This window comes from Panulirus ornatus, chromosome 50, assembly GCF_036320965.1.
Source record: "Panulirus ornatus isolate Po-2019 chromosome 50, ASM3632096v1, whole genome shotgun sequence".
NCBI classification, from domain to species: domain Eukaryota; kingdom Metazoa; phylum Arthropoda; class Malacostraca; order Decapoda; family Palinuridae; genus Panulirus; species Panulirus ornatus.
Window position 1 is genome coordinate 14,550,925 of NC_092273.1, and position 27,500 is coordinate 14,578,424.

General features: G+C 45.7%; 2 protein-coding genes across 2 annotated transcripts in view; both read right to left on the reverse strand.

Moving 5' to 3' along the window:
* Window positions 1-27,500, reverse strand: part of LOC139764631 (homeobox protein dve-1-like) — a 404,802-nt gene that overhangs the window by 6,910 nt on the left and 370,392 nt on the right. The window contains exons 7-10 of the mRNA XM_071691480.1: window positions 24,488-24,607; window positions 22,731-22,820; window positions 12,025-12,294; window positions 3,697-3,891 (exon numbers count right to left, since the gene is read on the reverse strand). Of these exons, the coding sequence (XP_071547581.1) occupies window positions 3,697-3,891; window positions 12,025-12,294; window positions 22,731-22,820; window positions 24,488-24,607 (675 nt within the window). The remainder of the gene's footprint in view (window positions 1-3,696; window positions 3,892-12,024; window positions 12,295-22,730; window positions 22,821-24,487; window positions 24,608-27,500) is intronic.
* Window positions 26,833-27,500, reverse strand: part of LOC139764709 (uncharacterized) — a 7,692-nt gene continuing 7,024 nt past the window's right edge. The window contains exon 4 of the mRNA XM_071691596.1: window positions 26,833-26,906. Coding sequence (XP_071547697.1) covers window positions 26,833-26,906 — 74 coding nt within the window. The remainder of the gene's footprint in view (window positions 26,907-27,500) is intronic.

Here is a 27,500-nt window from a genome sequence, read left to right on the forward strand (position 1 = left end):
CGACGGTACGACCCGTATCATAATGACCGGGCCTTGGGACTGAACCTTTAGGATCGGGTCAAAGGCTAGGCTTTCATTTCCCGTCGTGCTCAAGGGTCGTAACGTCTTGCTCAAGGGTCGTACCGTGGTGCTTAAGGATCGTACTCATCGTGTTCAAGGGGTCGTACCGTCGTGTTCAAGGGTCGTACCACTGTGTCCAAGGTGTCGTACCGTCGTGTTCAGAGGTCGTAGCGTCGTGTTCAAGGGTCGTACTCGTTGTGTTTAAGGTGTCGTACGGTCGTGTTCAAGGTGTCGTACGGTCGTGTTCAAGGTGTCGTACCGTCGTGTTCAAGGTGTCGTACCGTCGTGTTCAAGATGTCGTACCGTCGTGTTCAAGGTGTCGTACCGTCGTGTTCAAGGTGTCGTACCGTCGTGTTCAAGGTGTCGTACCGTCGTGTTCAAGGTGTCGTACCGTCGTGTTCAAGGTGTCGTACCCTCGTGTTTGATGGTTTAGTACATACATATGAATACCAGTCTGAGGGCGTGGTCTGAGATACTCATAACTGAACACGTCACACTGACCTAAGTTGACCTGTTCCAGGTGCATCACATACATTCTGATTGGGCGTTCGCCAAGCCGGAGTCTAATGACCCCACTTGTACTGTACAGGGAGGAGGTTCTACATTCATATGGGCTCCCCCAATCTCTTTGAATATTCCCTACCATCATACTTCTTAAATCTATATGTTCTATCTGAATTTAACCTATCTTCATTCAGTGTAATCTATTCATCCACCATTCCTTTAAGATAAAAGCACATCTCACATTTTTTATTTTAAACATATTTCTTGCTTAGTTCCACGTTGCGTCATGGGGCTGTTTCATCCCAGCATCGCTCCTTAGAGTGGCCTGTTTACATCGTCAATATCATTTCAAAACTTAAAAGATTGTGGTTAGGGAACCTCCGTCACTTCTCTCTTCCAAAGTGGGCAAATTCGATGCCTCTAGCCTTTCCCTGCCACTCACTTCTCTTAAATCCTGAGACCCTCTTTGTCGCCCTCTTCTCGACCTTCTCTATTAATTTCCTGTGCTTCTTTTCGGGCGGTGACCAAACACGAGAAGCCCTATTCTACTTCTGGCTACATGTATGGCGTGAACAGCTCGCTGAATAGTTCCTTTATCCCTAAACTTGAAGGCAATTCAAAATATTTGCGAGCGGACACATGTTGGTCTGCTTTACTGTTCTCCTGAAGGAGGAGGGGCTCTGGTGTCCCGTTGGGGACACTAATGACTCCTAGATTCCTGCTGGATATGGTGGTGGTCATATCGAAGGCTTCTCCCGCTGTGACCCACCCAGATTACCCTCACTCCGGCAGACCTTCATCAGCCACGCATCAGGGACACACCTCCCTGCTCTGGGGTCTGCCATGATCCCCCTCAGCCCGTTGATACAATCCTACACGCTTCTCGTTTCCTTCATCATCCACAAATCTATTCAGGTAGAAGTCCACACCTTCTGGCGAGTCACTCACAGGGATTAAGAGCAATGATCCCAGGAGAGAACCCTGCGGCACTACACTGGCGACAAAATCATCTGCAGGCAGAGAGCTCCTCTGACATGCGTCCTTTGTTCCCTTCCGCTAAGCTAATCTTCTCTTCGTCGTAGGAGTCTGTTCATTATTCCTGCTGCCTGGTAATCTGGCTTCTTAATCAGCCACCCATGTGGTGCACCGTCAGGTGCTCGCTCGCTGGAGGTCCAGACGCAAATAATGCACTCACGCCTTTTTACCTTTGGTCCAATACCGCACTCACTCACTCACTCTCTCTCTCGTTGACTTCCAAGAGGTTCGGTACGCATGACCCTTTCCCTAAAGCTGTGTGTGTGTGTGTGTGTGTGTGTGTGTGTGTGTGTGTGTGTGTGTGTGTGTGTGTATGTGTGTGTGTGTGTGTGTGTGTGTGTGTGTGTGTGTGTGTGTGTGTGTGTGTGTGTGTGTGTGTGTGTGTGTTGTCTGTCACTAAGGTAATTTCACCCCTGCAGGAAGTAGTGCATTTGCTTTCTGATCATCTTTTCCAGTGCCTTACACACTACACACTCGTCAGGGACACCGGTGTGAGGTTCAGTGCATTCTCCCGGTCTGCTTTCTCTAGGGAAGGCAACAGGTCTGCCCCTTTTCTGCAGCGACATCTTCCGTAGTACTTAAAGAGGTTTGTCTCGTGTGGCTGCACACATCTACAGCATATATGTAGTGACATTCTAACAGGATCATGAGCCACGCAGGAGTCAAACCCTTTTAATATTCTATCCATGTCTCCTCTAAGACATTTCACTTCTTTTATATGACGGAAACACTCTTCCTGTCACTCAGAAGCTGTTCACATACCTTTTCATCATCCTCTGCAAAACTCTTTCCACTCCATACCTAACTTGATTACCTCCTGCTTTAATCACAGACAACTGACTCCCGTTGAATGTATGTATGGAAACGCTTTGGGTTTCTCCTTCCTTGTCCACAAAATGGTTCTTCCTTTCTTATCCTCTCGTTCTCGTTCCTCACCATTTCATACCTGACGAATGCTGGCTGGCTCGTGTGTGCGCCGACTGCATCTTCACACCACACCACATGTGTAGGCACCTCCGCTTCAAACAACTGACATCTTCTAACTGAACCACTCGTCCCTCTTTCTCAACATTCCCCTCCACACTTCAGGTTGGACCTACCCACGATCCATTATGGCACATTTTACAGAATCTGCCATCACAAGTGGCCTTTCCTGGTTCCTGGCTACTGAACTCCATTTCCCAATCCACGTGAGTGTGCCTGCGTGCCCGTGTGTGTGTGTGTGTGTGTGTGTGTGTGTGTGTGTGTGTGTGTGTGTGTGTGTGTGTGTGTGTGTAATATGCAGACGATATTAATCCGCCAGAGCTGATAAGATGAGGCGTCGCATCGGCACGACTAATGAACAAAAGGCGGAGATTAAAATAAGAACAAAATGCCTCAGTCTGGGTTAACTGGCTCAGTCTGATACAGTCACAACCTCAGCCACGGTTAACTGGCTCAGTCTGAGACAATCACAACCTCAGCCACAGTTAACTGGCTCAGTCCACATCACAATTTCAGTCTACGTTAACTGGCTCGGTCTACATCACAACAACTTCAGTCTACGTTAACTGACTCAGTCTACATCACAACTTCAGTCTACGTTAACTGGCTCAGTCTACATCACAACTTCAGTCTACGTTAACTGGCTCAGTCTACATAACAACTTCAGTTAACTATACGTTAACTAACTCAGTCTACATCACAACAACTTCAGTCTACGTTAACTGGCTCAGTCTACATCACAACAACTTCAGTCTACGTTAACTGGCAGCTCACTCTGATACAGTCACAACCTCAGCCTGGGTCAACTGCTAACAACCTGTCACTGGTTACCACAACGGTTGGTGGCGGTACAGCTGGGAGCAACGTTAACATAAACACCGTCCAGGATGGTTGCCCCAGCCTCCTAGGGACAGGAAACGTCGGTTTTCCTATCCCATAGGCCATGGGTCCCGACCTTTCACTGCAGGAGGCGTGAAAGAAAGTGCTAACCATCATACTGCTATGTCCCTCCCCCTTCTTGAAGGTCTAATGTGAGTGGTCGGAAGTCCATCGATAAACAAAGGGGTAAATCAGCCCTTATGACCCCCCTCTCTGCCTAGTGGATGGCCTCACCTTGCCCTCGATGGTGGCGCTCACGCTGTCACGTGACCTCACGTCGTCCTCGTCTTCGCTCATGTCCACGTCACTCTCGGGGGCGCAGCGCTCCCCTGCAGAGTTCTGGCCCCCAGAGCTGCCCCCCGCCGGCTGGCTACGCCCCTGTAGGCCCTCGGGGGGCTCCGACCCCGGCGGCCGGGGATCCTCCTCCTCCTGTGTGACAGCAGTTACAAAATTAATGGAAATGATCGACACAGGGGGTTACTCTCTCTCTCTCTCTCTCTCTCTCTCTCTCTCTCTCTCTCTCTCTCTCTCTCTCTCTCTCTCTCTCTCTATTATCTCTCTACCTATCTATCTCTATCTGTGTGTGTGTGTGTGTGTGTGTGTGTGTGTGTGTGTGTGTGTGTGTGTGTGTGTGTGTGATGTCCCCATGGCTGTTTAATATGTTTATGGATGGGGTGGTTAGGGAGGTACAGGCATGAGTTTTGGAGAGAGGGACGAGTATGCAGGCCGTTGGGGATGAAAGGAACTGGGAAGCGAGTCTGTTGTTGTTTGTCGATGATGCAGCACTGGTGCCTGCTTTAGGTGAGGAACTGCAGAAGTTTGTGACCGAGTTTGGAAAAGTGTGTGAAAGGAAGAAGTTGAGAGTAAATGTGAATGCAAGCAAGGTTATTGGGTTTAGCAGGGTTGAGAGACAGGTTTGTTGGGATGTAAGCTTGAATAGAGAAAAAATAGAGATGGTGAAGTGATTTAGATATCTGGAAGTGGATAAGGCAGCGAATGGAGCCATGGAAGCGGAAGCGAGTCACAGGGGAGGGGAGGGGGACGAAGGTTCTGGGAGCGTTGAAGAATGTGTGGAAAGGGAAGACGTTTACTGGGAGGGCAAAATGGATATGTTTCAAGGAATAGTAGTTCCAACAATATTATATGGATGCGAGGCATGGCGCTTGGTTAAGGCTGTGCGGAGAAGGGTTGATGTGTCGGAGAAAAAATGTATGAGGACAGTATGTGGTGTGAGGTGGTTTGATCGAGTTAATAATGAAAGGATAAGAGAAAGATGTGGTATAAAAAGAGTGTGGCTGAGAGAAATGAAGAGGGTGTATTGAAATGGCTTGGACATATATAAGAAAATGAGTGAGGAAAGGTTGACAAGGAGGATGTATGTGTCAGAAATGGAGGGTACAAGGAGAAGCGGGACTCCAAATTGGAGGAGGAAAGATGGAGTGAAAAAGATTTTGTGCGATCAGAGGCTGAATATACAGAAGGGTGAAAGGCGTGTATGAATAAAGTGAATTGGAACGATGTGGTATATCGGAGTTGACGTGCTGTCAATGGATTGAATCAGGGCATGTGAAGCGTCTGGGGTAAACCATGGAAAGGTCTGTGGGGCCTGAACGTGGGATATGGAACTGTGGTTTCGGTGCATTACACACGACAGCTAGAGACTGAGTGTGAGCGAATGTGGCCTTTATTCTTCTGTTCCTATCGCTATCTCGCTAACGCGAAAAACTGCGATTAAGTATGAAAAAAAAAAGTTTTATTCTATGACATAAATCTAGAAGAAAACGGTAGTGGACCAAAAAAGACAAAATAATGTGTTTTATCCAAATATGAATATTGTGAATATAATCAGCAAAACTGAACAGACTTTCATAGCAAATGTTAAGGAGTTAATTGGTCAAAGAATCATAAAATCACAGTTGAATATTATAACTTTACAGGTATCTCACAAATCACAACTTTGTGAAGGTATATTGTAAAAGCTTGTTGATATATATCTACTAATGTGTCTGCACTATCATGCAAAGTTCCTAAATAAGGAAATAAGAGGAAAAGGAAAAAATGCACCATCTTCACATCTTATTGCTATGAAAAGCCCCCCAAAAAAAAAAAAAATAGATTAACTTGTCCCATATATATATATATATATATATATATATATATATATATATATATATATATATATATATATATATTTCTGTTATAGGTCTCTTTTTATCCTTGGGGATAGGGGAGAAAGAATACTTTCCACGTATTCCCTGCGTGTCGTAGAAGGCGGCTAAAAGAGGAGGGAACAGGGGGTTGGAAATATTCCCCTTCCATTTTTGATTTTCCAAAAGAAGGAACAGAGAAGGAGGCCAAGTGAGCATATTTCCTTAAGGCTCAGTCCTCTGTTCTTAATGCTACCTCGCTAACGCGGGAAATGGCGCATATGTATGAAAGAAAAAATCATTAATCTATATAATGGTTTGAAATTAATCGAGGATAAAATCAGTAAATAAACAGCTATCATATCAATATGTAAGCGCCAGGGCAGTCAGCCAAGACGCTGAAACGCTACGACCCTTTGAGCACGGCAGCACGACCCTCGGGTATGACTGTACGACTCTTGGGTATGACGGTACGACCCTGTGACCCAGCCTCTGACCTCACATTAAGAGCCCTCATATCCAAAGGTCGTACCGTCGTGCTCAAGGATCGTACCGATGTGCTCAAGGGTCGTACTGTTGTTCTAAAAGGGTCGTAAGGTCGTGCTCAAGGGTCGTACTGTTCTAAAAGGGTCGTAAGGTCGTGCTCAAGGGTCGTACCGTTCTAAAAGGGTCGTAAGGTCGTGCTCAAGGGTCGTACTGTTGTTCTAAAAGGGTCGTAACATCGTGCTCAAGGGTCGTACTGTTGTTCTAAAAGGGTCGTAACATCGTGCTTGAAGGGTCGTACTGTTGTTCTAAAAGGGTCGTAACATCGTGCTTGAAGGGTTGTAGTGTTGTTCTAAAAGGGTCGTACCATCGTGCTCAAGGGTCGTACTGTTGTTCTAAAAGGGTTGTAACATCGTGCTTGAAGGGTCGTACTGTTCTAAAAGGGTCATAACATCGTGCTCAAGGGTCGTACTGTTGTTCTAAAAGGGTCGTAACATTGTGCTCAAGGGTCGTACTGTTGTTCTAAAAGGGTCGTAACAACGTGCATGAAGGGTCGTACCGCTATGGGCAGGCAGACGACGACCTCCGCTGCCGCTGCTGCAGGTCAAGAGTCGTCCGGATTAGAATAACGACGGCCGTTGACGACCCGTCCACCCAGAACCTCCTGTTGGCCTCTGCCGTTGTTAACGGTAGATCCGGGGCAGTCAACAGTGGTAATCAGTCCGGTTTACGGGGGGGTAAGTCAACGGGGGGGAAGGGATTTTACCGGTCAACGGGGGTTAGTTGGCCGGTCAACGGGGGGATAACGGAGCCTGTTATCAGAGTTGATACAGCCGGTCAACGGGGATAATACAGCCGGTCAACGGGAATAATACAGCCGGTCAACGGGGATAATACAGCCGGTCAACGGAGGTAATACAGCCGGTCAACGGGGATAATACAGCCGGTCAACGGGAATAATACAGCCGGTCAACGGGGATAATACAGCCGGTCAACGGGAATAATACAGCCGGTCAACGGGGATAATACAGCCAGTGAACGGGGATAATACAGCCGGCCAACGGGAATAATACAGCCGGTCAACGGGGATAATACAGCCGGTCAACGGGAATAATACAGCCGGTCAACGGGAATAATACAGCCGGTCAACGGGGAATAATACAGCCGGTCAACGGGAATAATACAGCCGGTCAACGGGAATAATACAGCCGGTCAACGGGGATAATACAGCCAGTCAACGGGGATAATACAGCCGGTCAACGGGGATAATACAGCCAGTGAACGGGGATAATACAGCCGGCCAACGGAGATAATACAGCCGGTCAACGGGGATAATACAGCCGGTCAACGGGGATAATACAGCCGGTCAACGGGAATAATACAGCCGGTCAACGGGGATAATACAGCCGGTCAACGGGAATAATACAGCCGGTCAACGGGGATAATACAGCCGGTCAACGGGAATAATACAGCCGGTCAACGGGGATAATACAGCCGGTCAACGGGGATAATCCAGCCGGTCAACGGGGATAATCCAGCCGGTCAACGGGGATAATCCAGCCGGTCAACGGGGATAATCCAGGCTCAGGGGCCAATGAGGCGTTCGTGGCCTTGTGCGCCAGCAGGATCATCAGTTCAATCCCATCGCTGCGGCCGCTGGCTGGACGACGCTAACCCACCGCTGCCGCCGCCGCCGCCGCTGTCGACGTGCGATCCAGCCGACGGCGGCGGCAGCGGCCGACGTGCGCGAGGGGGCGGGCGGCTCGCGCCCGGCGATCGTGGCTGACGCGGCGCCGTCATGAGATTGGGACTGCTCAGGGTGACGTGGAGCCAAGTTGGTATGACGGGTCCCCAGAGCCACTCCCGGACACCTCCTCCTCCTCCTCACACACACCTGCCCCGGGAGAACCTCGCGAGAGACTGGGTCACTCCCGAATGCTGGGCGATGCGACTTCTCCACGCAAGCGGAGAGGGAGGAAGATAGGGCTATTCCACAGATGGTACTTTATAGATGTTCCTGGCTCGACTGGAGATATGATTTCCGGCGGACGTGTCTCTCCTGAGGGAGGTCGCAACCACCCTCTCCTTCGTGCGATCTCACCTAGCGCGGGGAGGGTGAGGGAGGGAAGGATGGCTGGGCGGTGTGTAGGGGAGAGCGTGGTGGTTGCCGCCGCTACCGCCGCCGACACAGAAACCTCCCCGCCGCCCGACCTGCTACTGCTACTACTGCTGCTCTCTCTTCCCTCCTTCCTCCATGCCCTACGACGGAAGGCCACGTCCTCAGACGCACGCCATGAACAGGACGACACATCCAGTCCTCCACAACGAGTTGAGAGTAAAGAACTTTTAAAGATGACGCGATCCACCTCGGTACACAACCCCCACTTCAACCAGCCAACCAAACCAATATATATATATATATATATATATATATATATATATATATATATATATATATATATATATATATACCTGCACCCTTATGTATCTATATAATGCTGATATTCCCTCTGACGTCAATGGGAGAACCCTGATTCTCTAGCCAAATATATCTTGCTCATTTCCCTCTCTCTCTCTCTCTCTCTCTCTCTGTGTTAGCGATCGCCTTGATGAAGCTGGCTCCCTTGCACAATCCAGGCCTGATCATACATATGCCGTGGCCTGCCCTTCTCCGTAAGGCCCGTGGGCATTCTAACCTCCACGCACATACTGGAGCAAGTGACCCCAATTGCTTTCTTTTGCCCCGGCCCGCACACACCTGACGACTCCGTGGCCAGTAATCTCCCCGATCTTTCTCACCAACACGCGCACTCCCTTTCAAGGATCAGGCGATTATATTAACCTTCTATGTTTGGCAAGAGACGCCCCTGGAGATGCAGGCACAGATAATGCCCAGCAGATTACAAGGAGGACCTTCTGGACCTCGACCTCCTCCTACTCCTCCTTCTTCTTCGTCTTCCACTGCGACCCTGATGCAAGAGATGCAGGCGACTGCCGGATCACACACACACATACCAACCCTCTTCCTCCTACTGCCGAGGGATACGGGGTCGGATTACCCAGCCGACGGCGCTAGGCGTACGGGTCCGGATTCCTAGCCAATAACAATAAGGTTACGGGGCCGTGATCACTCGGCTTCTTCACCATGCACACACGTAGCGCCGACGTACCGCCTACGAGTCAGTGTCCACAGTCCTCCGTGGTGACGCATGCCTTGGTCATATATATATATATATATATATATATATATATATATATATATATATATATATATATATATATATATACATATTGGAAAGGATCACAATTTTGCGCGTGATCAAGTATATTCCTATGAGTCCACGGGGAAAATGAAACACGATAAGTTCCCAAGTGCACTTTCGTGTAATAATCACATCATCAGGGGAGACACAAGAGAGAAATATAAGTCGATATACATCGTCTCTTCGATGTATATCAACTGAATTATATTTCTCTCTTGTGTCTCCCCTGATGATGTGATTATTACACGAAAGTGCACTTGGGAACTTACCGTGTTTCATTTTCCCCGTGGACTCATAGGAATATATATATATATATATATATATATATATATATATATATATATATATATATATATATATATATATATAGTTTGAAAAAAAAAATGTATATATATATATATATATATATATATATATATATATATATATATATATATATATATATATATATACGAATAAAGTGCATATGAACGCGCACCTTCATAGAACATACAAACCTCCAACAGCCAGGATCGAACCCGGGACCCCTTGCCTGCCTCTTGCACAGGGGTCCCGGGTTCGATCCTGGATGTTGGAGGTTTGTATGATATATATATATATATATATATATATATATATATATATATATATATATATATATATATATATATATATATATAAAGAGGGGTGGGAGGATGGATGGATAGATAGATAGATAGATGCAGAGAGAGAGAGAGAGAGAGAGAGAGAGAGAGAGAGAGAGAGAGAGAGAGAGAGAGAGAGAGAGAGAGAGAGACCGTGTGTAAACTTCCAGTGAACTCTCGCAGGATCACTGTAGACACTGCTACCTCTTCAACGCTACACAGCTACCCCCTATCAACGCTACACAGCTACCACCTATCAACGCTACAGAGCTAACCTATCAACGCTACAGAGCTAACCTATCAACGCTACAGAGCTAACCTATCAACGCTACACAGCTATTTCTATCAACGCTACACAGCTACCCCCTATCAACGCTACACAGCTATTTCTATCAACGCTACACAGCTACCCCCTATCAACGCTACACAGCTACCCCTTATCAACGCTACACAGCTACAACTTATCAACGCTAAACAGCTACCCCCTATCAACGCTACACAGCTACAACTTATCAACGCTACACAGCTACCCCCAATCAACGCTACACAGCTACCCCCTATCCACGCTACACAGCTAACCTAGCAACGCTACACAGCTACCCTCCATCGCTAAACAGCTACCCCCATCAACGCTACACATGGGTAAACACCTCATGACCAGTGTGGTGGTATCTGGCCAACAGGACTCACGTCGTCTGGCGGAAGGAGGAGGGGGCAGCAGCTACTGCTGCTGGACCAGTCGGGTACTGGCGCACGACAAGGCCAGCGAACATTACCGACTTCCCTTCACATGAACGCGACGTCATGTTCTCCCACATTTCCTCCTCCTAACCAAATCAGAACACAATCTAGCCGCATTGTAAGGGGACTCGAAATGTTCTATTATGTTCATGAAGGTGAACTAATACCCTCAAACGTCGGTAAGATTAGAACAGCAAATGTTCTTAAGAGCCTCAGAAGTAACAAACAATATCGATTCCTTTTAAGTTCACTGAAACGGTATGGGCGGCTAAACGCCTTAGTGAAGTCTATCTCATTAATGATATATATTGGAAAAGATCACAATTGAGCTTGTGATCAAGTACATTCCTTTTAATTCACGGGGAAATGAAACACAATAAGTTCCCGAGTGCACTTTCGTGTAATGATCACATCATTAGGGGAGATACAAGAAAGAAATATGAGTCAGTTGATATACAACGAAGAGACGTAGCTAGGACGCCATTTGGTAGTCACTTGTTTACCAAATGGCGTCCTAGCTACTACATCTCTTCGTTGTATATCAACTGACTGTTATATTTCTTTCTTGTATCTCCCCTGACGATGTGATTATTACACGAAAGTGCACTTGGGAACTTATCGTGTTTCATTTTCCCCGTGGATTAGAAGGAATATATATATATATATATATATATATATATATATATATATATATATATATATATGTAGACCAGTCTCGAGGGTAGATGAACAGCTGGGTTACCTAAAGACCGGCTGCCATGACAAGGATTCGAACCTATGCAAACTCGACCTCCGCGTAGGGAGCCGTGAGCCGGCGCCGTCACGTTAAACCAACCCAAAATCCCATAACTACATAATCGCCATCGTTACGTCGTCAACGAGGAATGAAAGTGTGCATAGGAAATACACTGACTACTGTATCTGAATTGTACGTCTGTTAGAAAACGGCTGTCCGAGGTGTAGAAGGGGAGGGGGAGGGGGAGATGGAGTGTATGTGTGTGTGTGTGTGTGTGTGTGTGTGTGTGTGTGTGTGTGGCTCGGATCATGATGCCCGTGTCATGCAATGCCTCCACAAGTGAGTCATAATGTCAGCATTTGATCAGAGTCAGCCAGGCACAGAGCCGTCCGCCACCACCACCACACACGTGTGTGTGTACGTACTTCAACACACACGGTGGAGCATACGAATGAAGGCGAGGGGGGAAGATGAAACACGTTGAAAGAAGAAACACAAAAAAAAAGAAACTGCAAAGAAAACGGATGGTCAGTTCCCCCCCCTCAAAGCAAGAACAAAGACACACTCACCTGATTTTCTTCATGTTGTGGTTGTTGTTGTTGTTGTTGCTGTTGTTGTTGTTGTTGTTGTTGTTGCTGTTGTTGTTGCTGCTGCTGCTGCTGAATGTGGGCGTGGTCATGGGTGGAGGGCGGGGAGTGAGCGAGGGCGTGGGCGGGGTGGGCGGGCTGGTAGGGGTCCTGGTGGTCCTCGTTGTCCGAAACGCTGGTCTCGTCCGGCGGGGGAGACTTGAGACCGTTGAAGGAGCGGAACTCCTGCCTCTTGTACGCGGCCCGGGCGTTCTGAGGGGCAGATACGAGGGGCCTGGCTTAATCATTAGGGGCAGCATACGAGGGGCCTGGCTTAATCATTAGGGGCAGCAGATACGAGGGGCCTGGCTTAATCATTAGTGGCACATACGAGAGGCCTGGCTTAATCATTAGGGGCAGCAGATACGAGGGGGCCTGGCTTAATCATTAGGGGCAGCAGATACGAGGGGGCCTGGCTTAATCATTAGGGGCAGCAGATACGAGGGGCCTGGCTTAATCATTAGGGGCACATACGAGGGGCCTGGCTTAATCATTAGGGGCACATACGAGGGGCCTGGCTTAATCATTAGGGGCAGCAGATACGAGGGGGCCTGGCTTAATCATTAGGGGCAGCAGATACGAGGGGCCTGGCTTAATCATTAGGGGTACATACGAGGGGCCTGGCTTAATCATTAGGGGCAGCAGATACGAGGGGCCTGGCTTAATCATTAGGGGCAGCAGATACGAGGGGCCTGGCTTAATCATTAGGGGCACATACGAGGGGCCTGGCTTAATCATTAGGGGCACATACGAGGGGCCTGGCTTAATCATTAGGGGCACCAGATACGAGGGGCCTGGCTTAATCATGAGGGGCAGATACGAGGGGCCTATGGGGCCCTACCCTGCCTGCACGACTACCTCAACCTGCCTTCAGTACAGGTCTATCCTGCCTACCTGCCTGCCTTCAGTACAGGTCTATCCTGCCTACCTGCCTGCCTTCAGTACAGGTCTATCCTGCCTACCTGCCTGCCTTCAGTACAGGTCTACCCTGCCTGCCTGCCTGCCTTCAGTACAGGTCTACCCTATCCATGCCTAGTAGACACAGCACGGGGGTCCAAACCCGGCCTAAACACAGGTATCTCTCAAGAGGAAAGAAGAAATGTGGAGTACGAGAGAGAGAGAGAGAGAGAGAGAGAGAGAGAGAGAGAGAGAGAGAGAGAGAGAGAGAGAGAGAGAGAGAGTTAAAGAGTTGATCGTACAAGAAAGAAAAAGGCGAGGTAGTAATTCGAGTATGACAAGATAGCTGAACAGGGTATATGTATATATATATATATATATATATATATATATATATATATATATATATATATATATATATATATATATATATATATGCCGGAATGGTATGGACATAGGGAGAGGATGAGCGAGGAGAGACAGACTAAAGAGGAGGCACGTGGAGCGAGGATGACGGAGGGCGAGGTCGGGAGGGATGTGGAAGGATGGCGTGAGAGAGGACTTGGAGCTATCGAAGGGGCGCGGGGGGGCGGCGCCTGGACATGAAGGAGGGTGAGAATTGCGACAGAGAGAGAATTGGATCGATGTGGTGTACACGAGGGAGAAGCACTATGACTGGGCTGAGGACGAAGTGTGTGAAGGAGTCTGAGGAAACCACAGAGTGGTCTGTGTGGCTTGGCTGTGGTGGATTACGGGGGTTCGGATCTCGGTGCGTCATGATGCACAACAGCTAAAGAATGGACGTGAACAAATCGATCCGTTCCTCGGCTGTTCCTGGAACAACTACCTTGTTGATACAAGATATTCCATGTATATATATATATATATATATATATATATATATATATATATATATATATATATATATATATATATATATATACTATCCCTGGTGATAGGGAAGACAGAACACTTCCCACGTGTTCCCTGCGTGTCGTAGAAGGCGACTAAAAGAGGGAGGGAGCGGGGGGGGGGGGGGCCTAGAAATCCTCCCCTCGCGTTATAAATTTTCTAAAAGAAGGAACAGAGAAGGGGGCGTAAGGGAGCATATTCCCTCAAAGGCTCAGTCCTCTGTTCTTAACGCTACCTCGTTAACGCGGGAAATGGCGAATAGTATGAATATACATACATACATATATGTATATATATATATATATATATATATATATATATATATATATATATATATATATATATATATATATACACATACCGCGACCAAAAGGTCACCCTCGGCGAGGTTTTCTCGCTGTCAATGGAAGAAAGAAGTACAAGGGCGTCGATGAAACTCTTCTCTCCAAAGGAGTTCAAAACTTCTCCGCGACTGATAGCAGTTCGGCCTCGCAGCTACAGGAACCTCAAACCGTCTCCAGTCTTCGATTCCAGCCATTCAAATGTCCAGACCTTCTAGACTAGACATTCATTCATCTCCCTAAGAATGCCACACTAGGCTTGCACGACCTATGTACATGGGCCGTCTTCACAGTGAGAATGTATGTGTGGTCTTAACAATGATGTTGATCACTTGAAAGAAAGTGTTAAAGACGCGGGCAAACGATAGGCGCCTAGCCTAACTACACTAAGGAATCAGCCAAGCTGAACCAAAAAAAAGTAAGGTAATCTTTTCCATCATGACACTGGCTAGGATATGTATATCGTTTTCTAATAATTAATCAACATAGAAAGATTCCTAGGATATATATATATATATATATATATATATATATATATATATATATATATATATATCTTTTTTTTTTTTTCTTTGCTTTGTCGCTGTCTCCCGCGTTTGCGAGGTAGCGCAAGTAAATAGACGAAAGAAATGGCCCAACCCACCCCCATACACATGTATATACATACGTCCACACACGCAAATATACATACCTACATATATATATATATATATATATATATATATATATATATATATATATATATATATATATATATATATATATATATATATATATATATATATATCTTTTTTTCTAATAATTACTCCATATACGAAGACCTAAGCTATGTTTATCCTTCTAATAATAATCCATACACAAAGACACTTAGGCTATGTATATGCTTTTCTAAAAATTAGTCCATACATCAAGACTCCTAGGTTATGTATATCCTTTTCTAATAATTAATCCATCTACAAAGACTCCTAGGCTATGTATATCCTTTACTAATAATTAATCCACATACAGAGAAAAACTAAGGCTATGTACATCCTTGCCTAATGATCAATCCATACGTACTGGCAGACGAAGACATTCATTGCTACTGGTCAATTCACACACATACCATTGCTGTGGGTAGCACACGAGAAATATGGCAAGGGAGAGGAGGTAGCCCTCCTGGACTCTTTTATCTTAATGTCTATCTATTTCCATGGCAACTGCGCCTCTTCCCTACCTTCTCAGTCTACCTTCCGACAATCCATTCCTATATCTACCCCGCATTTCTGATACGCTCGTTTTATCCTAGTTTACCCAGGTTATTAGGTCTAAATAAACAGGGAAGCGTATGGCAATGTTTTCTACAGGGTCTCGCATGACGCGGGGAATGCGCATGCGCGCGAGCCCTCAAAATGGCGCTCGTGTGTTGAATGTCAAAACCCAACACCACAACAGCTTAACCTAGCATGGTGTACTGCTCATCTGTGTGTGTGTGTGTGTGTGTGCAAGGTGCAGTTAAATGATGATTGCAATACTGAAAGTTACAATGTTAAGCCTGAGTTATCTCGTCACAAAGAGAGAAAGTAAGAGTAATTTCATACATTTGTCGAGTTCTATTTTACTCCGCGCTCATGTTCTTACGGGACTTTTTGACACCTGCTGGGCGTCGGCCTCCAGCATGGAAGATGAAATACATTGTTTTTTTTTTTTTAAAGATTATATCTCGATTTTAGCAGATTATGAGGCTTTTATTTACTCTCTCTCTCTCTCTCTAGCATATATATATATATATATATATATATATATATATATATATATATATATATATATATATATATATATATATATATATATATAAATCCCTGGGGATAGGGGAGAAAGAATACTTCCCACGTATTCCCTGCGTGTCGTAGAAGGCGACTAAAAGGGGAGGGAGCGGGGGGCTGGAAATCCTCCCCTCTCTTTTTTTTTTTTTTAATTTTCCAAAAGAAGGAACAAAGAAGGGGGCCAGGTGAGGATATTCCCTCAAAGGTCCAGTCCTCTGTTCTTAACGCTACCTTGCTAATGCGGGAAATGGCGAATAGTTTGCAAGAAAGAAAAAGAAAGATATATATATATATATATATATATATATATATATATATATATATATATATATATATATATATATTGTTGCAGAGATTTCAAAATGACACTCCAATCTGAAGAATCCTCCAGAAAAGTGTACATTATCTTCATTGCACCACCGCAGACGAACAAAAAAAGAAAAAAAAAAAAGAAAAAAAAAACCCACTTATGTTTTCTAAACGAGAGTGGCATTATTACAGACAGAGATTATGATGATGATGATGATTAAACATCATGTACACAGGATATCAAAAAAAAAAAAAAAAAAGTGTACGTAACTTTTTAGAAGATCAGCAGCTAGACTGGCTCGTTTTCTCCAGGCTTGGGGAAGTGTGGAGGGAAAAAAAGAAACACACACACACACACGCACACACAAAAGACATCAGAATGCTGCACACAATTTGCCGGGAGTCGAAGCTGCATTATGAAATAGTTTACCCAGGAATTTCAAGTGATATTTTAACCCGTTTATTGTCACATTTAACGAACAGATATATGTGTGTTCTCTCTCTCTCTCTCTCTCTCTCTCTCTCTCTCTCTCTCTCTCTCTCTCTCTCTGGTATATATTAGTCGGACCTAGAGAACAGTTTGGCCGTTGTGATCGTAAAACGCCATCTCGTTGCGATACAGTCGACCAAATACATACGTTAGTGAGGCTTCAGTTACGTCGCTGTATGGGGAATCTACATCGGGACGATCGACAAGACTATATATGTATATACGTATACGCTGTCCCCCCACCGGGCGGACGTCTACGGAGTGCCGCAGGATTGTGTGTTTTGGGAACTATATGTTTCCAGATGATGCAGAGATCGTGAGGGAAAAACAAAGAGAGAGAGAGAGAGAGAGAGAGAGAGAGAGAGAGAGAGAGAGAGAGAGAGAGAGAGAGAGAGAGAGAGAGGGTAGTATTCGCATCGACCTAAACAGACTAAAAAGTTAGCGTAAGACATGGGTCATGAAATTCCATCCCAATGTGGGAAGAAGGACTTGGCACTTGACATCCTAAGGATCCTAGGCTGTGGGCCAAAGTCCCACACAAGGAGAAGAGTGGAGGAAACAAGGTGTCTGCTGGCCAAAAATTTTTCTGAACATCTTTCAAGTCGATGGATGAGACAATCCTATATGAAGCAAGCTGTCCGTGTCCTACATAAGGCCAAAACTAGATTGAACTTCCCATGTCTAGTCCGCTACACGTAATGAAACACAAAGAGCTGACAGAGAAGGTCCAGAGGAGAACAACAAAAGATGGAATCCGAAGTTGAGAGAGCAGAGTTATAGGGAAATGCCTGAAACCTTAAATGTGCCCACTTTGGAAAAGAGAGAAGAGTGAGGGGTGACTAGACCACAACCCTTTTTAAGACTTCAAACCAGAATGATTGAACGCTGACATCCCGAGGTCTATGAACTACATACGTAGGGACAGACTAGCAACAACCAGAGGACAAAACACGAAATCAAGCAAGTAACTTTAAAAAAAAATAGAAGTGGACTACTTCTACAGTTCGGGAGGGACCGAACGAGATGGATGAAGACATGCCTCAGTGTACATAACATACCGATGAATGAAGACATGCCTCAGTGTACACAACATACCGAACTAGAAATCATTTTTCTTTTTCTTAATGATAAGAGAATGATCAAGAGATGGGACCCCAGTGAGTATGAAACTCCCTCTCTGTACAGTGCAAATGGATCATTACAATTTGGTAATGACACTTATTCCACACACACACACACACACACACACACACACACACACACACACATAGGCAAATATATAACTAAAACACGTTTATATATATATATATATATATATATATATATATATATATATATATATATATATATATTTTTTTTTTTTTTTTTTCTTTTTTTTCTTTTAAACTATTCGCCATTTCCCGCGTTAGCGAGGTAGCGTTAAGAACAGAGGACTGGGCCTTTTTTGGAATATCCTCACCTGGCCCCCTCTGTTCCTTCTTTTGGAAAATTAAAAAAAAAAAATGAGAGGGGAGGATTTCCAGCCCCCCGCTCCCTCCCCTTTTAGTCGCCTTCTACGACATGCAGGGAATACATGGGAAGTATTCTTAATCCCCTATCCCCAGGGATGATATATATATATATATATATATATATATATATATATATATATATATATATATATATATATATATATATATATATATATTGGAAAGGATCACAATTTTGCGCGTGATCAAGATATTCCTATGAGTCCACGGGGAAAATGAAAAATTTTCCCCGTGGACTCATAGGAATATATATATATATATATATATATATATATATATATATATATATATATAAGGAAAATACCAGGCCCTTCCCTTACGGCTTCTCAGTGTTGCCAGATGGCTGGCGAACCGATTAATAGGCTTTGGCACAGTTACCAGAAATCGTACCCAGAGGTAAACGTTCACTCGTTTCCCCTGACCTGGGATATCATTCGCCGAAGGCATGTCACCTTATATACATATACTCTACTTCACATAGTCTGCCTTCCTTCTGCTATCCATACCTCATAAAGAAATACGACAAAAAATTCCCAGAATACCTCACAATATCCTAAATGTTATAAGATCCCCAGGATGGCCTTCCATAATCAAAGGATGGCCGCTCACAATTCCAGAAGAAGGACCCCTTACAATTCCAGGAGGACCTCTCACAATTCCAGAAGGACCTATTACAATTCCAGAAGGACTTCCCTCAATTCCAGAAGGACCTCTCTCAATTCCAGAAGGATCTCTCACAATTTCTGAAGGACTTTCCTCAATTCCTGAAGGACCTCCCTTAATTCCAGAAGGATCTCTTACAATTTCAGAAGGACCTCTCACAATTCCAGAAGGACCTCTCACAATTCCAGGAGGACCTCCCACAATTCCAGAATGACTTCTCGCAATTCCAGAAGGACCTCTCAAAATTCCAGAAGGACCTCCTCAATTCCAGAATGACTTCTCGCAATTCCAGAAGGACCTTCTTCAATTCCAGAAGGATTTCATACAATTGTAGAAGGATGCCTCCCTCAATTATTCCAGAAGGACTTCCTTAATTCCAGAAGGACTTCCCTCAATTCCAGAAGGATCTCTTACAATTCCAGGACGACCTCCCACAACTCCAGGAGGACTTCCCACAATTCCCCACATAACCCCAGCAGGTAGGGTTCATCCTCAGCCCCTAGCGTCGGTGATACAAGCAACACGAGACCACCTTGAAGCTGGTGCTCCTGGTGGTGTGAGAGGCAGCCTGCTGAAGGGGAAGGAGACTCCTCTTCGATGTTCCCCTCCAGGCAGCAATGTTAACTTGTCGCCGGCTTGGGCTACCATCTCCGTCCCCTCCCCTTCCACACGGCTCCAGGGTGAGACAAGCCCCACCGCCTGCCTGAACTCGCCACCTGAGGGAGGAGAGCCAATTTTGCAGTTCCGAGAACTGGGTGGCGGCGACGGGAGGCGGTGACGACGGCAGATGGCGAGCCGAAGGTGCGACGTCTGATTTCTCCAAGACGAACGACCGGGACGGACGCCGACACCACCACCACCACCACGACACCATGTCCCATCTTCTGCGTTCAAACGCATTTCCAATCCTCCAGTTCACTTGGAATAAAATAAAGCCAGGAAGATACGGGAAGATTGCATTGTTTTTTCTTGTTGTTGACCGTATTTTTTTGCGGTCAGGGCGTCTCTTAAGCACGACACAGGAAGGACCACGAGATACGGTGGCCTGGACACGCCATCATATTCCGGGAACATCCACGATTTTCTAACTATAAAAATTGCTCAGATGGTACGATCATCACCAAACAGTACTTCAGAACCATCTAGATGGCACACGGGCCACAGAGAGAGAAACCGTCTATAGATGGTGCGTACACGGCGTCAGCCATACTGAACCATCTAGATGGCACACGGGCCGGAGAGAGAGAGAAGCCGTCTGTAGATGGAGCGTGCACGGCGTCAGCCATGGTCCTACGTCGTGAGCGTCATGAACATAAGCTCACGTCATGGAGTGAGGGATGTATTACCCCAGGCAATCAAGTCATGCCACAGACGCGTCGAAGAATTCTCCTGACCATCCCACTAAGGCGCATATCTCTCGCCTGTGTGTTTGTGCCCATTACTACAGGCGAGGTCAGGCTGATAGACCCTGTGAATACCAACTCAGGTCAAGGGCTTTCGAAGCTTACGATCATTTTGCTCACCTGTATTAAATCGCGTCTTCCTAAATCTCTCTTTCTCAAAGCTTGATAAGCGTAGACCGACTGCCTGGATTTCATAGGATGGTATTCCATAGTTTGGGAAGGGACTCTATAGCTCAAGGATGTACTCTTTATCTATTCCCTCGATGTCCTTTTCCAAGTAAGGTGACCCCAAAACTGAACACGATGTTCAAGGAAGAGACGCAATGGTGAACCGTTTGGTATAAAGGATTAGATTTGTACATTTGTGATCGAGCGCATTTACCTAGTAGCCAAGATTATTACAAACCTCTCTTCTTTTTTTTTTTTCCAATGTTGATTCTAAGCGCTGTTTACTTGCCTTAATTTAGGTCAACGAAGATTTTTATCAACACACCTATCTATCACCCTCCCCCTCAGGGCGTTTACTTATTGTAACTCAACAGAATTTGTGCCGTGGCTTTTGTCTCATCATTTTTGCTGTCGATGTGTAAAAAGCTTCGCATGTATGGATGGTCGAATTCATTTGCCACCTGTGAACCCCGTCTATCAGTCTATGTCACCTTCTGCAGGTACAGATGCTGAATTTTTGTTCTAACATTAGTTCGTAGCTTACTATATATATATATATATATATATATATATATATATATATATATATATATATATATATATATATATATATATATATCCTAGCCAGAGACAGGTATCCAAATTATCGACCAACCCCTGTGGGTGGATGAACAGCTGGGTTGACCGTGGACCGACTGCCGCAACAAAGATTCGAACCTATACCCACCGGCCCTGGACGGCCTCTGAATGAGTCACGATCAAGAGCGCTAAACCGCTACACCACTGAAGTTAGCGCTGGTGATCAAGCGATTTCCATCCTCGTCCCCCAAGGGAGGCGTTCCACAATGTCTACCATGTTGTGCTGCCAGGATAAGGGGGGGGTGATAAACAGTGGGTCAGGAACAGTGTGTTTGAGCAAGGGCGTCACGGTGGAGGACTCTCCCATCCTGCGCAACTAACCCACGTAACGAGAGACTTACTGAAGGGAATTCAGTCATGGTTTCAGAAACCAACACGTCCACTGTTGTCAGATGAAACTTCAGAGAACTTGACGTGTTGTTTACATTTATTCCGCTCAATGACGGCAATACAGAACATCAAGATTGTGTGTGGCATTACCTTACAACAAAGGCATCCTCCTCTGCTTGCCGTGAGAGACTGGGGGTCTCGAAAATGGGGATAAAAACGAAGATAATTCAGGCTCTTTGTGTAGGCTTCATCGTGGCGAACTACACCGCCGTCTTCTGTTATGGAGGAACATAAGCGGGTGATGCCTCTTGCTTTCAACGCGAGTGTGTCCCTTTCCTATATCCAATATAAGCTTTATATATATATATATATATATATATATATATATATATATATATATATATATATATTGACGTTTAACTTGATGTATAAGTTTCTCGCTGGTTGTCAGCGCAACGATTAACTGGATGTATAAGGTTATCAGGGCAATGTCTTCAACATTCATCAATGTTGATTAGTGCTCTCTTTTGAGAATCTTTAGTCAGCTTTCTTGGAACGAAGTACTGGTCTCTCTCTTCTCCCTCTCCCCTCCTCATCAGCAGCGGTCCTCCGGTCTGGCCAAGGTGTGAAGAGGGAGATCGTCTGTGGTACGTCCTTGTGTGAACTGAACTTGCATAAACAAGCTGGCTCCGCGTCGTCTTCAACGACCATGTCATCATAAATTTTCTTTTTTTTTTTTTCATACCATTCGCCACTTCCCGCACCAGCGAGGTAGAGTTCAAAACAGAGGACCGAGCCTTTGAGGGAAATACTCACTTGGCCCCCTTCTCTGTTCCTTCTTTTGGAAAATCAAAAACGAGAAAGGAGGATTTCTAGCCCCCCTACTCCCTCCCCTTTTAGTCGCCTTCTACGACGCGCAGGGAATACGTGGGAAGTATTCTTTCTCCCCTATCCCCAGGATAATATATATATATATATATATATATATATATATATATATATATATATATATATATATATATAGTGAAAAAAAATCAACTAATCTTTAAGCATAGGTGATACAAGGCTTAAAAAGCAACGTATGATAACTCCAAACACGAATTTCAAACCCAGACGGGAAAGTGGGATGCAGGGGCCAATAACGTGATAACTGGCAACCCTACCTTGAACCAATAGACGACGTTGCTGACATCTAGCGGCTTGCGGCCTCTCCTCGACTCCAGGGCGTTCAGCTCGGCCACGTACTGCTGGATCTGTGGGGGCGGAAGAGCATCGGGGTAATTGTACATACCAAAATTGGAAGAAAATCATCCACTAAACATCCTATATCTAAATCGAACATTTGTGTAACGTGAAATAAGTGACGGAGGCAACTGTGTTGGATATGACATGATGCATTAATGTACATCAGTGTACATTATGCATTAATGTACATCAGTGTACATAACCTCGTGAGGGCGAGGGTACGGCGCTACTTTTGAGCACGAAGTGCGTACATGCGTTCAGTACCGACCCTTAAACATAACGGTACGACTCTTGGACAGGATCGCGTAGCCTCCCAGGATTTATACATCTACATTATATAAAGCTTCCCAGGTTCGATCACCGCCGCGCTTAGTGGGTGGAGAGAGAGAGAGAGAGAGAGAGAGAGAGAGAGAGAGAGAGAGAGAGAGAGAGAGAGAGAGAGAGAGAGAGAGAGAGAACCAAAAAACAAAGAGAACGCAGTGGGTGGAGTAACAAACAAACACAGAGAACTAAGAGAAAAGTTCCGCAAAAGAACAACAAAAAAACCAGAAAACGGAGGCCTCAGTGAAACAGAGATGGAGAGCCACAGAGGATCGGTTCGAAGCCATAAATGTGTCCATCATGGATGAGATAATATTACCGAGGGGGCGAGATCTAACGACAGACAATATCTTACAAGTTTTGTAAACCCAATTTAGACACGTCGACGGTCAACACTTCTTCCTAGAGATGATGAGACGAGACACACACACACACACACACGCACACACACACACACACAGACCATAACTACATACTAGGCAAAGACATGTTAGGGGGTGGAAAAAAGACGTACATTATCGCAGTAGTGAAGGAATGACACACACACACACACACACACACCTCCCAGTCAACCTCTCTCTCTCTCTCCCTCCAAATCCCACGACTCAGAATACTTCTTCTGGGACTCGAACCCTCAGTCCTGTAACTGCTCAACGTTCCAAGTTACAGTGCGGTCTAACTTTGACTCCAGTGTGCGTGCCCCCCCCCCCCCAAAAAAAAGGGATTGTAATGCCTCAAGTTATGACAGTGACGTCAAGAGGCCACATCATCATACCCAAGGGTCGTAACGTCGTTATCGAGAGTCGTACAATCATACCCAAGGGTAGTACCGTCGTGCTCGAGGGGCGTATCGTCGTGCTCGTGGGGTCGTACCGTCGTGATCGCAGGGTCGTACCGTCGTGATCGAGGGTCGTACCGTCGTGGGTCGTACCATCGTGATCAAGGGTCGTACCTACGTTATCGAGGGTCGTACCGTCGTGATCAAGGGTCGTACCGTCGTGATCGAGGGTCGTACCGTCGTGGGTCGTACCATCGTGATCAAGGGTCGTACCGTCGTGATCGAGGGTCGTACCGTCGTGCTCAGCGAACGTACCGTCGTGCTCAAGGGTCGTCAGTACCGTCAAACCCAAGGTAGTTCATCACAGCCACTTACTCCCATAGCACCCACCTTCACCCCAACCACGACTCTATACTGAAACCCCGACCACACAAACACCTCCCTCCACAGCCACACTCACCCGTGCCATACCCACACAATCCACTCCCTCAAACCCAACCCCAACACACAGTCTGCCCCGGCGAGGTAAAGCTCGGGGGTCCACACACACACACACACACACACCCTTGTACATACCTGTAGCCTGGTCGGGTGTTGGTTCTCGGCGAACCACCTCTGTAGACGAGGCAGTTCGAGCTCCGGGTCGAAGCTGGTCCTCATCCTGGTCTTCTGTGGTCCGTACTGGCTCGTCACCGTCTGGCGGAGGACAGGCAAGCGATGGGGTAGGAGAGAGAGAGAGAGAGAGAGCGACGTTAGGGCCCCAGACCAACATTGCAAACGAGCTTGTCTAGGTACGAGCTACCTAACAGCCTATCATAATCATCTACAGCTGTAAATTGGTGGTTCGGCTGACCGAATCACCATGGAAGAGATGGATGGAATCGTATGAAAGACGCATGTCCCAGCGCCTGCCTCTCCCCCTCAACACGTCATTAATGGGTAAGAAATTTTGCTGTAAACGAGAGCATACGAGGGTAGGGGCTGACGCTCTAAGGTCGGGTACACACACACACACACACACACACACACATATATCCACCTACCACAGCCCTCACAACACAAATCGTGGTTCCACCTGTCGGCGAGATGCCAAACCGACATGTTTCTCTCTCTCTACACATAACCAGTTTCCAGCCACCGATAGATAGATAGATAGGAGCGATGACGTGGAGTAATCAGGGACTTATGAACGATGGGTGCATAAGTGTCGCTTACAGGATCTAGCGCACCGCCACATCTTTACGCAATGCTTTAATGAACTCCAGCGAGGGAGGGGACGGACACGGAGGGGATAATATGTGACAATTGGGTCACACAGGTATTGGATAAACAACGTGTGTTCATAACAAGAGTGTGGCAGAATACGATAACTGTGTTAACACTCGACCGACTATTGAGCATGTCACTCCCGGTAAATGATAAATTCCTTTAACGACAATACAAATGCCGAACGAAAACACATCACGAGTAGATCGTCCAATCGAAACGACCCAACGTTAAGATGTTAATTTCCTGAATCAGTCGACTGCCCAGGACACCAAATTGGCTGTTAACGTAAGAGAGGGAGCGAGACTGGGATGTGGGTAACTGGTCGATTACTGATGATGTGTGGGTACGAGGGGTAGAAGAATAGGGAAGAGGAGGGAAGAAAAGGGAAGAGGAGGGAAGAAGAGATAGAGGAGGGAACAAGAGGGAAGAGGAGGGAAGAAGAGGGAAGAGGAGGAGGAGGAGGGAAGAAGAGGGAAGAGGAGGAGGAGGAGGAAAGAAGAGGGAAGAGGAGGGAAATGAAACACGATAAGTTCCCAAGTGCACTTTCGTGTAATAATCACATCATCAAGGGGAGACACAAGAGAGAAATGTAAGTCAGTTGATATACAACGAAGAGACGTAGCTAGGACGCCATTTGGTAAACAAGTGACTGTAGGGACGTGTGCGTGTGTGTGTGTGTGTGTATGTGTGTGTGTGTGTGTGTGTGTGTGTGTGTGTGTGTGTGTGTGTGTCTGTGTGTAATATACAGTATACGAAAATAATCTGAACCTTACTCGATCACATTTACATAATTACCAACATTTATGTACGACTCATTCAGTCAGGAAAAGTAAGTCGTAATAAAAGAAAAAAAAACCATTGGCGGCCACCGCCATCATTTATTCGAAAGAGAAAATTCGTGAAGAGGAAATGATACGAACGAAATCATTTCTCCGGCTGGAGGGAGGCTGTTTGGCCTCCTCGGTGGCTGTAGGCTGTGTGTTGTGGAGGCTGGGGCACTACAGGTGTGTGTGTGAGTGCGTGTGTAGGCCGCCATCACACACACACACACACACACACACACACACACCATCACCACGACATCCCTCGCCAAGATCAATAGTAACGTAATATCAGGTGGTCTTTTCGTCACCACATGATAGATAAGGATCATAAATCAGCTGGGATCTATCGGTCTTTGAGTCATGTTAGAGTCGTCGGAAACAATGGGCCAAGAGTACTGGACCGGGATGAAAAGGATTACGATTGGATTAGGATCGTCTGAAGGGCGTTATTATAGTGTCTTCGTCTGCCATTGTACTATATATAATAAACGCATCATCATCGTTCTAGTTTATCAAGGAAATAAACGTAAGGTGCAGTTGAAGTTATCTATTCCTAATCTCATTCGTTACATTACAACTGTTAAGGTATATTTCGTCAACAAATCCTGATCTCATTTTCATATTACAACTGTTACGGTGTATTTCGTCACCATATGCTGATGCTTGTCGAATACGACGAAATCAATTATGACCAGTTTCGCCTCAAGTTTGGATATATTTTCAGCACCACAGAACAGTCTTAATTAACGCCATACTCCCTACAGCAGCTGATGGAAAATTCTATGAATATATCTTACAATTACAAACGTTAAGGATTACAAATTACAGTCATTCCTTGGTCGTGATGAAACACTGCTTCCTCGCGTCACAGGCAGAGGGATCCACAATCGGTGATGGGGAGTCTGAAATGGGTTTGGTTATGCGCCAGACTCTTGTGCCTCAGCGTGGCTGTACGTACCCTACGTTATACTACACGTGGACGCACGTGCAACTGAACACCGAGACTGTAACCCATGTTCTTCCACAGACAACGATACAACCTCACTGAAGGTGAGTGACTTACACACACACACACACCAATATATATATATATATATATATATATATATATATATATATATATATATATATATATATATATATATATATAAAGTCGAGAACATTATCTCGGAAAGCAAAAATGGGTATGTTTGAAGGAATAGTGGTTCCAACAATGTTGTATGGTTGCGAGGCGTGGGCTATGGATAGAGTTGTGTGCAGGAGGATGGATGTGCTGGAAATGAGATGTTTGAGGACAATGTGTGGTGTGAGGTGGTTTGATCGAGTAAGTAACGTAAGGGTAAGAGAGATGTGTGGAAATAAAAAGAGCGTGGTTGAGAGAGCAGAAGAGGGTGTTTTGAAATGGTTTGGGCACATGGAGAGAATGAGTGAGGAAAGATTGACCAAGAGGATATATGTGTCGGAGGTGGAGGGAACGAGGAGAAGAGGGAGACCAA